Source organism: Castor canadensis, chromosome X, assembly GCF_047511655.1.
Source record: "Castor canadensis chromosome X, mCasCan1.hap1v2, whole genome shotgun sequence".
In the NCBI taxonomy this organism is placed as follows: domain Eukaryota; kingdom Metazoa; phylum Chordata; class Mammalia; order Rodentia; family Castoridae; genus Castor; species Castor canadensis.
The window spans coordinates 113,824,992-113,838,605 of NC_133405.1; the positions used below are offsets into that span (position 1 = coordinate 113,824,992).

General features: G+C 33.5%; 1 protein-coding gene across 13 annotated transcripts in view; it reads left to right on the forward strand.

The window, feature by feature from the left end:
• Dmd (dystrophin) overlaps positions 1-13,614 on the forward strand; it is a 2,168,746-nt gene that overhangs the window by 1,420,297 nt on the left and 734,835 nt on the right. For all 13 annotated transcript variants that reach the window (XM_074062730.1, XM_074062731.1, XM_074062740.1 and 10 more), the window contains one exon: positions 10,578-10,742. In XM_074062730.1, the coding sequence (XP_073918831.1) occupies positions 10,578-10,742 (165 nt within the window). The remainder of the gene's footprint in view (positions 1-10,577; positions 10,743-13,614) is intronic.

Below are 13,614 nucleotides of genomic sequence, written 5' to 3' on the forward strand. Positions count from 1 at the left end.
CCAGAAAATGTTGACAATTAGATACATGTACTTGAACACTACTAAATCATTTTCTAAAATTTTTTGTTATGTCTTAAAAAGTCATAAGAATTTATATACTGCAATATGGCTTTTAGTGATGTCCAAAATAACTTTTTGCGGTGATATACTTGTTCTCTATCTGTGAGAAAAATCTTGTTCTCTGTCTGTGTACTCACATTTCTCACAGTAAGTACAACTGAAGAAATTATTTTAAAATTTTATTTAACTATAATTAATTTAAATTTAAAGTTTTATTTGGATAGCTAAATTGATTTTTAAGTGTAGCTTCTAAAAGTGAGGTTATATGAACATGCAATGTGTTTTTCTCCTTTTGTTTACCCTGGAGTACCATGATTTGTATAAAAGTAAAAAGAAAGAGATTATTTCTTAATTCTATTATTTAAAAAGCTAATTTTAACAGACATCTCAAGGGCTAAGTTAATAAATGTCAAGGTATTATAACTTATTATGATTCTAGCTTTTAAGTAAAATTGCACAGCTCATGTCTTGTCTCTGAATTTTGATCAAACAAAACAAGTGAACAAAACAAGCAAGGAAAAACTTAATAAAAATGCTTCCTAAGAATCCATAAGATCTTTTTACTACATCAGCCAGACTGCTGCTAAGGTCAAAGATTTCTAATGAAGAGTGTGAGTACAAAGCAGGTCTTGTTTTAGAGAATGACTGAGAAGGAGAAAGAAAAATATGGAGTTAATTTGTAAGAACACATTCTTTGAGGTGTATATGTGCCATACAAAATTATGTCTTAACTTCTTTGTGAGTTTTATTGTCCTCAGGGTTTAAACAGTATGTGATCAAAATCACATTATGTAGTAAAGAGTATGTAAGTAGGTGGATAGTTAGGTGGGTGTAAATCCCTATAAAATCCATTTTAGAAGATAAATGAGAGCTATTGAAGTTTGGGCAAATCAATTTCACCAATTCACTTTACTTGTCTAATGCCTTTGGGAGCCATTACAGGGTTTGTTACCTAACTTTAGGGTAGGTTTAAATCAAGGTGAACAGTCAAAAAACATTTTCCATGTACTATGTGTATTATTAAGGATTTTTAAATCATGAAGTTAGTTGCCTATACTGCAAAGTAAGAAATTAATGAACAAGAATACTGTTCATGAACACCAAGGTTTATTGAAAAGCCAATATGAGTTTAGTGTGGTAATACTGGCAGAGTACTCCAAGGACTGCAAATATATTTATTGTGCATCAAATTTTACTGACTTTGAAATCTTGCTACAAATGTTCATGTACCTCATTGTGTATTACCTGTTTGAGATCTTTAGCAATAATAACAAAATTCATTTGTAGTAATGAAGTGGTTTTGCAATAAAACTAATATACCCTGTGATTTGATACTGGAGACTTCATTGTTATATTTATTTTAAATTGGAAGCTTTATGTGAAATACAGATCTATAAACATGGTAAGTAAAATCCACATATTTTGAAAATGAAATCCAATTACTTTTAAAGTAAAATTCCAATAGCTATTCCATTGAGGGTTGACTCTCTTAAAAAGATTTACCTTTAGTCACTGTAAAATTGTATATGGACTAATAATTGGTTTTTTGCAATGCTGAGGATTGAACCTAGGACCTGGCACATGCCAGTCAAGCAGTCTACCACTGAGCTATAGATCCAGCCCTAGACTTATAACTTTTAAATGCCTGGTGAAACAGAACTACATTGTAGTTTTAGTTTTATATTCATTATTATTTTATTAAATTCTCAGAGGGAAATAATAAGTGACCTCTGGGGAAAGATATTTACCATGATATGAGTTGTAAAAAATAATAGTACATTGTGCCTAAGTCTGGTTCTCTAGTTGTTTGATTTATTGAGGTTGTAAAATATGAGAGGCTAAATAAAATCTCCAAATACTTCATACCGGTTCCGTTTTACCCAAAATACAGTAACAGTCAACATGAATTATTTAATCGACATTACTAAATTTTGAAAGTTTTCATTTTTGATTGGTGACAAGAGATTATTTATTGAAGATTAATTCAAAATGTACTATTCTTTAAGTTTTGTCAAGGTGGAGGGGTTTTGACATTGGAAGTTTATATTCAGCCATGTAATAATCAACTTCAATCAACAAAGGAATTGATAAATTTATAGGTAATATATAGGGTGGAGTTGGAAGAAAAATAGTTACTGGGTAAATATTCACTGAATTAACTCATGACCAATGTTACTATTGATATTGCCTCCAGGGGCCAGAATCCATGCATCAGTGTAACTGGCAAAAAATATGTCAAGATTTGAGCAAGTTTTCTTTAATCCTATAGCCTTAACAGGTGCCCTCTTGTACCTCTCTGTTTCTCAAATCATATTTCAATAGTCCAGCTGCCAGACAATGCCTGGTCTGACTCTTCTAGTGAACTTGACTATTCAAACATAGACTAAAACAAGAATCAGAGTTAAAAATGTCATATTGGGAGAACACAAGCACTTTTAAGAGAGTTTGGCTTTTTTAATTTATATTACATTAATTTTAACTGATTCATAAAAGCACAAAAATTATACAAATTTAAGGGTTACCTTTTGATATTTCAGTACATTCATATACTATGTGATATTTAATCAGGTTAAACATTTAACATTCCTTTATGGAAAAATCTTTCAAAATCTTTTCTTCTAGCTATTTGAAACATACACCCATTACTACTACTTTTCTGTACACTAGAAGTTCTTACTCCAATCTAACTGTAACTTAGTAGCAATTGATCAGCCTTTCCTCACTATCTTCTACCCTCTCCAGCCTCTGGTAACCACCCATCTACTCTCAACTTCAATGAGAACAACATTTCATATATACATATAAACATTCACATATAAATATCTACAAACATTCACCCATAGACTAAAGTAAGAATTAGAGTTAGGAAGTAGTGAAGATATCTGGTAGAGATGAACCAATGTGGGTTGCAATACACATGTGCATAGAAGCAACACTAGGAATCTCTCTGTATAGCTCTTTATCTCAAACTAGCAAAAAAGCTTTGTCTTTCTTATTATCTCTTATGTTTTCTCTTCAACAAAATCAAATAACAAGAGGGGACCATGGAACAGGTTCTCCCTGGAAGCAGGGGCGGGGGAGGAGGTGGCTCAAACAATGTACACATGTAAGTAAATGTAAAAATAATAAAATAAAAATTTTTTTTAAATAGTTAGAAATGAGAACACATATGAGTGAGGTCATGTGGTACTTGTCTTTATGTGCCTGACCTAATTTACTTAACATAATGATGTCTAGTTCAATCCATGTTGTCTCAAATGATAGAATATCATTATACTTTTATGACTGAATATTCCACTATTTTATGTACCATGTTTTCTTATCCATTCATCAGTTGACGGACATTTAGGATGTTTCTATTTCTTGTGAGTAGTGCTTTAGTAAACACAGAAGTGCAGATGTCTCTTGAACATACTGATTTCATTTCCTATAGATATATACCCAGTAGTGGGATTGCTGGGACATATAGTGGTTCTATTTTTAATTTTTTGAGAACCCGCAATACTGTTTCCATAATGGCTGAACTAATTTATATTCCCATCAACAGTGTACTAGGATTTCCTATTCTTCACATCCTTGCCAACAGTTGTTATTTTCGATTTCTTGATAATAGGCTTTCTAACAAACAAAGTGATATCTCATTGAGGTTTCCATTTGCATTTCCATGAGTGTTCATGATATTGAGCATTTGTTTTTACATCCCTGTTGGTTTTTGTTTGTCTACTTTTAAAAAATGCCTATTACAGTCCTTTCCTATATGTAGACATTGATAAGTAAAATATGCATACAAAATATGACAAAATTTATGTGTGATATATAAAACTTTTTAAATAATATGTCAAGTATATTTTTGATGTAATACAGTATTTTTCATGATACATATATAAATGAATGCAACTTATTCCATTATGGGAATATAATTTTTTTCTATTTAAGGGAATTTTGTTTCAGTATCAGTGTAAGTGACAGAATTGAATGTTCTTGTCATATGTCTCTATCTGTACTTCTGATATTCCTCTAGAAAATTTTATAGAAGTAGAATCTGGAGGTTGAATGGAGTGAATACTTTTAAAGCTGTTAAAATAGTTTCATGTAATCTTTTAAATTGAAGTATAAGAGATGAATAGAAAGTATACAAATCATAATAATAGAGCTTGATAGATTTTTTTTAATTTATATACCCATGCTACTACCAGCCAGATCAAGAATTACAGCATGGTAGCCCATTATTGTGTACAATTTTCTGCTTTCATGCATTATTAATTTTGTTAAAAAAATTAAGGAATTAGAACAAAACCTTAGGAATTCCTCTCATAACCCATCCCAGTTATTAATATCTCCCCAGCCTCCACCCTTTCTTAAATGTAAGTCGTCTTCTGATTTCTAATACTTAGGTTGGTTTTGGCTGTCCTTGAAATTAATATAATTGGAATAACCTAGGGTATGTATTGTTCTCCTGTTCAACATCATTTTGTGAGAGTATTCTATGCTGTTACATATACCTGTTTGTTTACTTGTTCTCTGTACAGTATTCTATTATGTGAATATGCTACAATTGTACCTACTATAGGGTTATTCTGAATAATGCTGTTATGATATACTTTGCTGCATTTTTAATATACTCGGGAGTAGAGTGGCTGTGTACTATATGTATATTCTAGGCTTTAGAATTACCATGAAGTAGTTTTCCAATGTACATCAAGAGTATAAGTTTTTTACCTTATTCCCGATAACCTTTCTAGTGGATGTGAATTGGGTATCACACTGTGCTTTAGTTTGCAATTCCCTGATGATTAGTTTCATTTTATATTTTCTTAAGTCCTAGTGCCAATCTTTGGCTCATTTAAAAACTTAATTTCAGGCTTGATATAGTAATTCTTTGGATAGAGTCCTTTTCTGAATATCTTCTTCCAACTTAGGCCTTACATTTTTCTCTTAACGTTATCTCTTGATGAATAAAGTTGAATTTTTTTTTCATGGATGGCTGTTTCTGCCCTTCCAGGTATCCCATTGTACAAAGCAGAGGGGCTTACTTGTTGGTACACCTCTAAAGGAATTATATAGACCATTTTGAGTCCTTTTTGAAGCATTAGGAGTCCTGGCAAGTGGCCCATTACTAGGGTCACACCCAAATGTTTCATCATGTCCCAAACCAAGAATAGGGCAGGGCAACCAGGGACTGTAAGAAATCTATACATAAAAAACTGATTGTCAATATGGAAAAGAGGGTGGAGGAGGAGTGAAGTTTCTAATTTGTTTTTTTCCATCAACTCCTACTACAATTGTGGTTTGAGAGGAAAGCTTTCTTGCAAAAGCAGGGAGAACAGAGTAATACACCCCCACCCCATGCCAATAAGGAATAAAATTTGTTTACCCAATACTTCCAAGGCCACCTGAGGTTCCTTATAAGTGATGACAAGCTTATGCAGGGGCTCTTGTGAGCACCCCGGGACTCCTCAGTCATCTGTGGCTTCAGCTGATACACCCAAAGTCTTGACTGGCTGGGACCCTCTCTGGGAGTGGAAACAGTCCATCCTCCAGTGCCATTGGTAACCTCCTATTTTGGAGGTTGAATTTATCAGTCTTATCTTATAATAATGTACCCTGAAATCATTAAGATTTTATTGGAAAAATTATTGTTTCAACTTTCACATTGAAGTCTGCAAATAATCTGGTAAGACTCAAGTACCAGTTATCCTGGTACTGTTTATTGAAAATACAATCTCTCCACTTAACTAAAGTGATATTATTATCCTAAATTAGGTAACACCATATAGTCTTCTTATTCTCACATCAATACCACACAGACACAATTATAGGAAATATTGTCATCCGGTTGCAAACATTCTTAATTCTTGAAGAATTCCTTTGATACTCTTAGCCCTTTGCGCTTCCATATAATTCTTAGAATTTGACCACCAATTTCTGTTTAAAACTAGCTGCTTCAATGTTGATTGGGATTGCACTTAAAATATAGCTTATTTGAAGAGATATCTTAAAATGTTGGACCTTCTAGTCCATGAACAAGATATATTCCTCTATTATGTTCAGATTTTTCTTAGTTTCTCATTAATGCTGGACAGTTTTCAGGGTAGAAGTCTTCCTTTTTTATATGAATTATTCAATTATTCCCTAAAAACAGAATAATTTGTATTTCAACAAATATCATAACTGTAGCTTATTTTCAGAACTTTGATAAATACCTTTTGCAGAAGGCAATGTAACAGGCAACTGATGATTTGCATTTCATTGATTACTTAGTGCTTAGAAGTTTTCTTGTTTATTGCTTGAATGCATTTTTGTCAATTTATGCAGTTTTCCAATGGATTCTCCATCTTATTTCATTCATTGAAATATCTTTTTGTAAACTATTACCTTTTACCTGATAGATGGTATAAAATATTCCCAGTTGTCACTTGTCTAATTTTGTATATCAGATTTAATTTCCAGATAAATAATATAAATAATATACTTAATCACTTTTCATATTCCTTTCAAAGTGTTTTAGAGAATTTAAAGGGTTAACAATAAAAATATAATAATAGAACTAGAATGAAGTATTTTTATTGTTAACCCTTTAAATTCTTTGAAATATTTTTTTGTTTAAGGTAAAAAGTCAATATCTAATACCTGTTTGTTTCTAAAACAGACACCTTTGTTTATTATAATATTAAAAATTCTACACATTAGAAATTAACATTCAGAAAATGAAAGGATAAGGAAGCTAATCTTGTGTGAAATTAGGTCAAGATTTGGTTAGATTCTAAATTAACACATCAGGGAACTGAATGTGTTCAATTGTTTTCTTTCACCACAGGAAACATGTTGTATGAAGAACATAGTTTTATAATACTTAACATGATTATTAGGAAATGCAACACTTTTCTAGTTAAGTGTTTGTGCCTGTATTTTATTGAGGATGTGAAGTAGTAAATATAAAAGTAAATTATCTGAAAACATGTAAAAACTGGCACAAAACATTTTATGTCACAACATAAACTATTCACACTTGTCTTTTTCCGTGGTCTGTATACAAGAAGTTATCAATACCTTTTGAGGAAGGGGAAACAAATCACAAAAATTGTATGTTAGAAGGTTTTGGTTATCCTCACCACTGCCACCATAAATCGAGTGATATTGTCATAAGAAAATAATCTGAGAATTCTTGACTGATAGCTTTATGTATGTTATATACTATTAATAATGACTCATTAAAATATATCAAGCGTAATTTCTCGGTGATATTTTGTGATAAGAAGAAAAGGTAGCAGTTTTTCTTGTTGAACTATTTCTTTGCAAATGTAATACATGTACATTGTTCAAAACATGTAAAATATAGTAAAAATTCTCCTACCCCAAGTATCATTTGCCATTCCTTACCACGTATTGATTTTACTTGCAGAGATGTACATGCAGAATAAATTCCTAGAAGTCAAAATTCTGGGACAATAGTAATGGTTACAGGCACTTGAGACAAATTGCCAAACTGTCTTTCACACCAGTGAAAGGAGTGCACCAATATATACATCTTCCCAGTCATGCAAGAGCTTGTATTTTCCAGAGCCTTGGCAGCATAGTGTGTTTTCAAACATGGATTTGTGCCAGTACAAAAATAATGCAAATAGATGAAGTTCTCATTTTTGTTTCTCTCATTATAGCCAAGACTAAGTTTCTTTTCATGTGGTTAAAATCATTTATATTTTTTCTGTGAACTCTGTTTATCTTTTGTCCAATTTTCTCTTGGTTTGTTGGCTTTCCATATTAATTTGCAGAAACTCATATGTTTGGAAAATTAGTCCCTTATCTGAAATATGTGTCAAAAGTATTTTTATTTTCTCTATTTGTAATTTCTCTCTCAACTTTGCCTATGGCTTTCTTAATCATGCAGAAGTTTCTGATTTTTATATAGTCCAGTTTACTAACATTTTTCTTTATTAATTAAAGCTGTTGAACCTGTGGGTACAATTTACATTTTATACCCTTTACTACTTTTGAAATATACTGCTTCTTACATTAAAACATAAGTTAATACTGAATTTGGAAACTTCCTATAATTCAACAGATATTTATTGGAAGTCTATCATGTGTAGGAACACAGGTCATCCAGAAATCAAAGCTCACAGAGGGACTTCAACATAAGTAACAAATTAAACAATATTAGGTAAATGTTATTATGATGAGAAACACAAGGTCTATGACAATCTACCTAATGACATGTCATAATTAGGCTGAAAATTTAGTCTCGTTATAGACCATAATTTAATTATTCAGGATACTAGTCAAATCTCATTCATTGTACTATTTTCTGTCAAGAATTATTTTACTTCTATAACCACAGGTGAATAAGTTAGAAGGATGAGAAGGAAATCCACAATCTTAGTTAAATGCTGCAAAGATTTCTGTGCTTACATATGAAGCCTAAGTGAAATGTGAACTATTTTGTGATCAGATAAAAAGAAGTTCATAGCTCAATCTTAAAGACTTTAGGAAAATATGATGGCTATTATCTCCAGTAGCTTCAGAATCTAGAGGCTTTTAGATACTGTTAGTCACTGCTGTAAAATGCTTTTTACATGTACTTATGAGTAGAAAATGATCCAATAAAAATAAAATGTTTAGTTACCTCCTTTTAAATGCCAGAAAACTAAGTTGAAGGTTGTGTATTACACCACAGAATTATTTTGTGAAAGAAATATAATCTTTCTCCTCTCTCTCTCTCTCTCTCTCTCTCTCTCTCTGTGTGTGTGTGTGAGAGAGAGAGAGAGAGAGAGAGAGAGAGAGAGAGAGAGAGAGAAAGAGTTCAGCACCACAGTTATAGTTAGGAATTTGAACTCATGAAAGCAAATAGACTTAATTCATCTACTACTATGTGTCTTGGCTTTATAGCAGGATACAAGTTAAGCAATTCTGGTACAGCATCATGATTCGTTATTTGTAGATGAACACTACATGCTACCTGAGCAGTACATTTCTCTTATCCCCTCACCCACACAAGAAAAGGTTGCCAAGGATAAAAGTCAAGATATGCACAGGTCACCTTAAATAGGACCCACCCCACCACTATTTCCCATCAGTCTTTTATACCATTTTAATCACATGGATCCAAAATTTATATGCCAATCCACAACTCTCCCAGTCCTGGTGTGCATTTCTGTACAACAAAGGCAGATCTAATATTTTCCATTCATCTTAATAAGCGTTTCCAAGAAGACAATGCTGTGGGAACCTAAGGTTGGTCCCAGGCCAGCATGCTTTAGCCCTGGCTGAATGTTAACCCTTTGCTCACGTATTTGCATGAATTTTACACAATATTTTTAAACATATTCACATATGTTTCTGCATATATTAACATCTAATATGATCTTGTGTAAAATTTCCTCCCCTATAAATTAATTGAATGGTAATTTGGTTCACAAATGCTTTTCTTTTTCATACTGCATCTGTTGAGCCCAATTAAACAATGCTTACCTCACCAATTTTCCTTGTACATAAAGTATTTTCTTGTACAACTCTCCTTAATGTAAAACAAAGCTAGGCCAGATGTCACAAGGAGATCAGGATGATTGCAGTTTTAGGCCAACTTGAGCAAAAGTTAGACTCCATCTCAACTAATATGCTGGATATGGTGGCACATCCCTGTCATTCTAGCTGCACTGGAAACATGAATAGGAGACTTGTGGTCCAGACCAGACCTAGGAGAAAATGTCATACCCTATTTAAAAAATAACTAGGGCTGGTGGAGTGACCCAAGTGGTAGAGCACCTGTCTAGCAAGTGTGAGGCCCTGAGTTCAAACCCCAGTACTGAAAAAAAAAATAACTAAAGCACAATGGGCTAGGCATGTGATTCAAGAAGTAGAGTGGCTGCCTAGCAAGTGCAAAGCCCTGAGTTCAAAATGCCAGTATTGTCAAAATGGAAGGAAGGAAGGAAGAAGCCAGGAAGGGAGGGAGGGAGAAAGGAGGGAAAGAGAGAGGGATGGAGGAAGAAATATAGTGAAAAAAATTATGCTATACAAACAAAAATTTTAGTTTGGTTTTCCTTTAATTTTCTGATGCCCTTTTATATAAATCATTCATTTGGGATTCAGGAGACCTGTGTTATATATCTGGAACTGATGCTGAATAATGTGTCTGATTCAGCTTTATAACTGCAAAGGCACCATGCTTAGCATGTAATATACAGTATACCATTATGTTTAGTAGATTAGTAGAGGCATAAAGGATGTCTTATTTTACTTACATCAGTTGGAGTTGGGTATGAATTTGTGTAGCATGTGTTTAGAATTTCCAAAAAGGCATTAGTGTCTTTAAAATATAGAATTTTTTGGACTTCAATAGTGGTTTCTAATATATTAATTAAATCTTAATACATAATAAATGTAAATAACCAACAACATGCTGTTAAAATACCAAAACCAATGCATTTCTATAACATTTATCATAAATAACTTTTGAAAATAATTTTTAATGTTTTTATTTGTATCATAAGAATCACTTACCTTTAATTTTTTTCTTTCAGGTTTCTAGAGCTTTACCTGAAAAACAAGTAGAAGTTGAGGCTCACATAAAAGACCTTGGGCAGTTTGAAGATCAGTTAGATCATCTGCTTCTGTGGCTGTCTCCTATTAGAAATCAGTTGGAAAATCACAACCAATCAAGTCAAACAGGACCTTTTGACATTAAGGTAGGGATTTGGGGGGCTGAGAATTTAGGTCAGTAGTGGAGTAATTGCCTGACATGCACAAAGCTCTGGGTTTGAGTCCCAGCACCACAAAAATATTTTTAGAAGGTAAAGACTTTTTGCTTTACATTTTGTTTTCTGGAAGAATGGCAATAGCCTTAAATTAAATTTTTCATTAATTACCATTATAGTCATTGTTAAAGAAAAGAAATATTTGTTAAAGCACAGTTAGAACTTTATTAAGATGTCACAATAAGTACAGGATCCTCTGCAGTAGGGTTTTGTAGTAAAGTAGTGAGTTTGGGCTCAATTCTGAATTCAGCATGAGAAAGTGGGAATTCATAGCTCCAGAGTGAGGTGGGATGTATGAAATCTTATCATTCGCAAGTAAATGGATGGAACTGGAGAACATCATTCTGAGAGAGGTTAGCCAGGCTCAGAAGACCAAAAATCATATGTTCTTCCTCAGATGTGGACTTTAGATCTAGGGCAAATACAGTAATGTTGTTGGACTTGGGTCACATGACAAGGGGATAGCACATAGGGGAAGTATGGGGATAGATAGAAAACCCAAAACATGAAAGCGTTTGATGTCCCCACTCCAGAGGAACTAATACAGAAACCTTAAAGCGACAGAGGTCAACATGAGAAGGGGATCAGGAACCAGTGTAAAGATCAGTTACAGATGAATCAACTTGGGTTGTAACACATTTGTACATGAAAGCAATGCTAGGAATCTCTCTGTATAGCTATCCTTATCTCAACTAGCAAAAACACTTTGTCTTTCTTATTATTGCTTATGTTTTTCTCTTCAACAAAATTAGAGATAAGGGCAGAACAGGTTCTGCCTGGAAGAGGGGGTGGGGAGAAGAGGGAAAGGGCAGGGGGTAGGGGAGAGAAATGACCCAAACAATGTATGCACATGTGAATAAATCAATTAAAAAAATGATTAAGAGGAAACATCAGAGTAAGGGAAGATTCTGGCTACACCAACCTAACAGGGTTCTTGCAGGCAACAAGCCAGGGTGATCAGATATCACCTGGGGAATGATGAAGGATAAAGAACTCAATCTTAAGTATGGAGGGTGATCTCATATAAAGAGTGAGGATCCTTGCTAAACTAATTTAGCAAGGTTCTTTGTGAATATTGAAGGGAGAAGGTTCAGAAACCTGACTAAAGTCTAGCCAAAAAGAGAATTTTTGCCATCATATTTGTTCTTGTAACAATAATAATAACTATTATTATTTGACTAGCATTTCCTGTTTCTTCCAGCATTTACTACAAATATCTTTATTAAACTCTTATCACTGGAGTGTACCTGCATCATGTTTGTTACTATGATCAATTTTCCATCTCTGCTTTAATTGTGCTCAATGCATATTTATAGATTTCAAAATTGATTCTTATCTAAAATTCTCACCCTAAAAGTTGGAAAAGATGTGCTTAAATGAGGATAAGAAATAAGAATAAGAGAGAAAAAGGGGCTTGCTGCAGCTAAAATGAATTATATTTACAAAAGTACACTTCATTCCTTTTACCTTTCTTCCCTCTGATGTTTATTTCTACCATTCTGTTAGCAATATACCAAAACCAGATGGCACTGTGTAAGTCACAGGTGATGTTTATCATTTCACCAGTGCAAAACTCAACCTGCTCAATCGATGTCATGGACTCATTCTGACAAACAAATTCATGGGTAACAATAACTTTACTCAATAACAAATTGAGTTGGCTTTGAGAAACAGTATAATCTGCAGAGTGGTACAATAGAGATGCTGACACCAAGGCATGGCTTCTGATACCCCACTCACTCTGTACTTGAGTCATGCACAGTCACAAGGGGCAAGACTAGATTAGTGTAGAACATGTAATCAATTCAAAGAAGCCATTAGATCTAGGATTCCTTCTGTGTTCCCACTCAGTTTATAGTATCCTCAGAGATACTTGACTACCTGCTATTCACCAGTGCATCTACGTCTTATCCATAGTGATGTTTCATTACTCAATAAACAGTCTCAACAAGGAGTATAATTTTTGGCCCAATAACCTCAACCAGATTCCCAATTATCTTGGTTCTAGTATACTCTTAAAATATGTTATTTAGTATTTCCAAGAGAAAAAGACATAAACTCTTTCCTCCCAAATGGAAATAGCATTGTAAAAGCTATAGCAGATAAAAGTGTATTCATCTACTTTAAAATATAATCTTTGATTGAAATGTGACTCCAGTAAAATAATTAAATATATATTCAATACTAGCTACCTTTATTCATGGAATATATTTAAAATAAATGATAACAAAAGCCCCTGATACAAACAAATCCTGCTGCTGGGTGTGGCAGCACGCACCTGTAATTCTAGCATTTGAGAGGCTAAATTGGGGGAATCACAAGATCAAGGCCAACCTGGACTACATAGGAAGACCCTGTCTCAAAAACAAATAAGTCCTGTTGACTCAATCAAAGTGAGTTTAGTCTTGGTCTGTGCCCCCCAGAATAGCTATCAAATGTTGAAAACCCACATTAGGTCTTTGTTTAGCCATAGCCCATAGGTTTCTGTCAAATGGGTCCCTGTAATCTGGAGTAAAAATCACTCTTAACTAGGTTAATGAATTTCTTTTATCAAAGCTGCAAGTCAGTGCCCTCAGCGCTGTGTGTCCTTTCAGAGTGTCATGATATTTGCCTTTTACAGCTTGGTCTAAATCACCAAGAGAAGAAGCAGCTGCTTCTTCCCTTGTAGAAAACTCTGGCTTCAGTCCTCTGTGCATATTCTGAGTTTTTCAACTTTGGAGTACAGATTTCAAAAATATTCCTCGAGCTTTTTTTCTTCTGCTCGTGGCTATTTCCCAGGCAAAAAAGACAGCAAATCATGTAT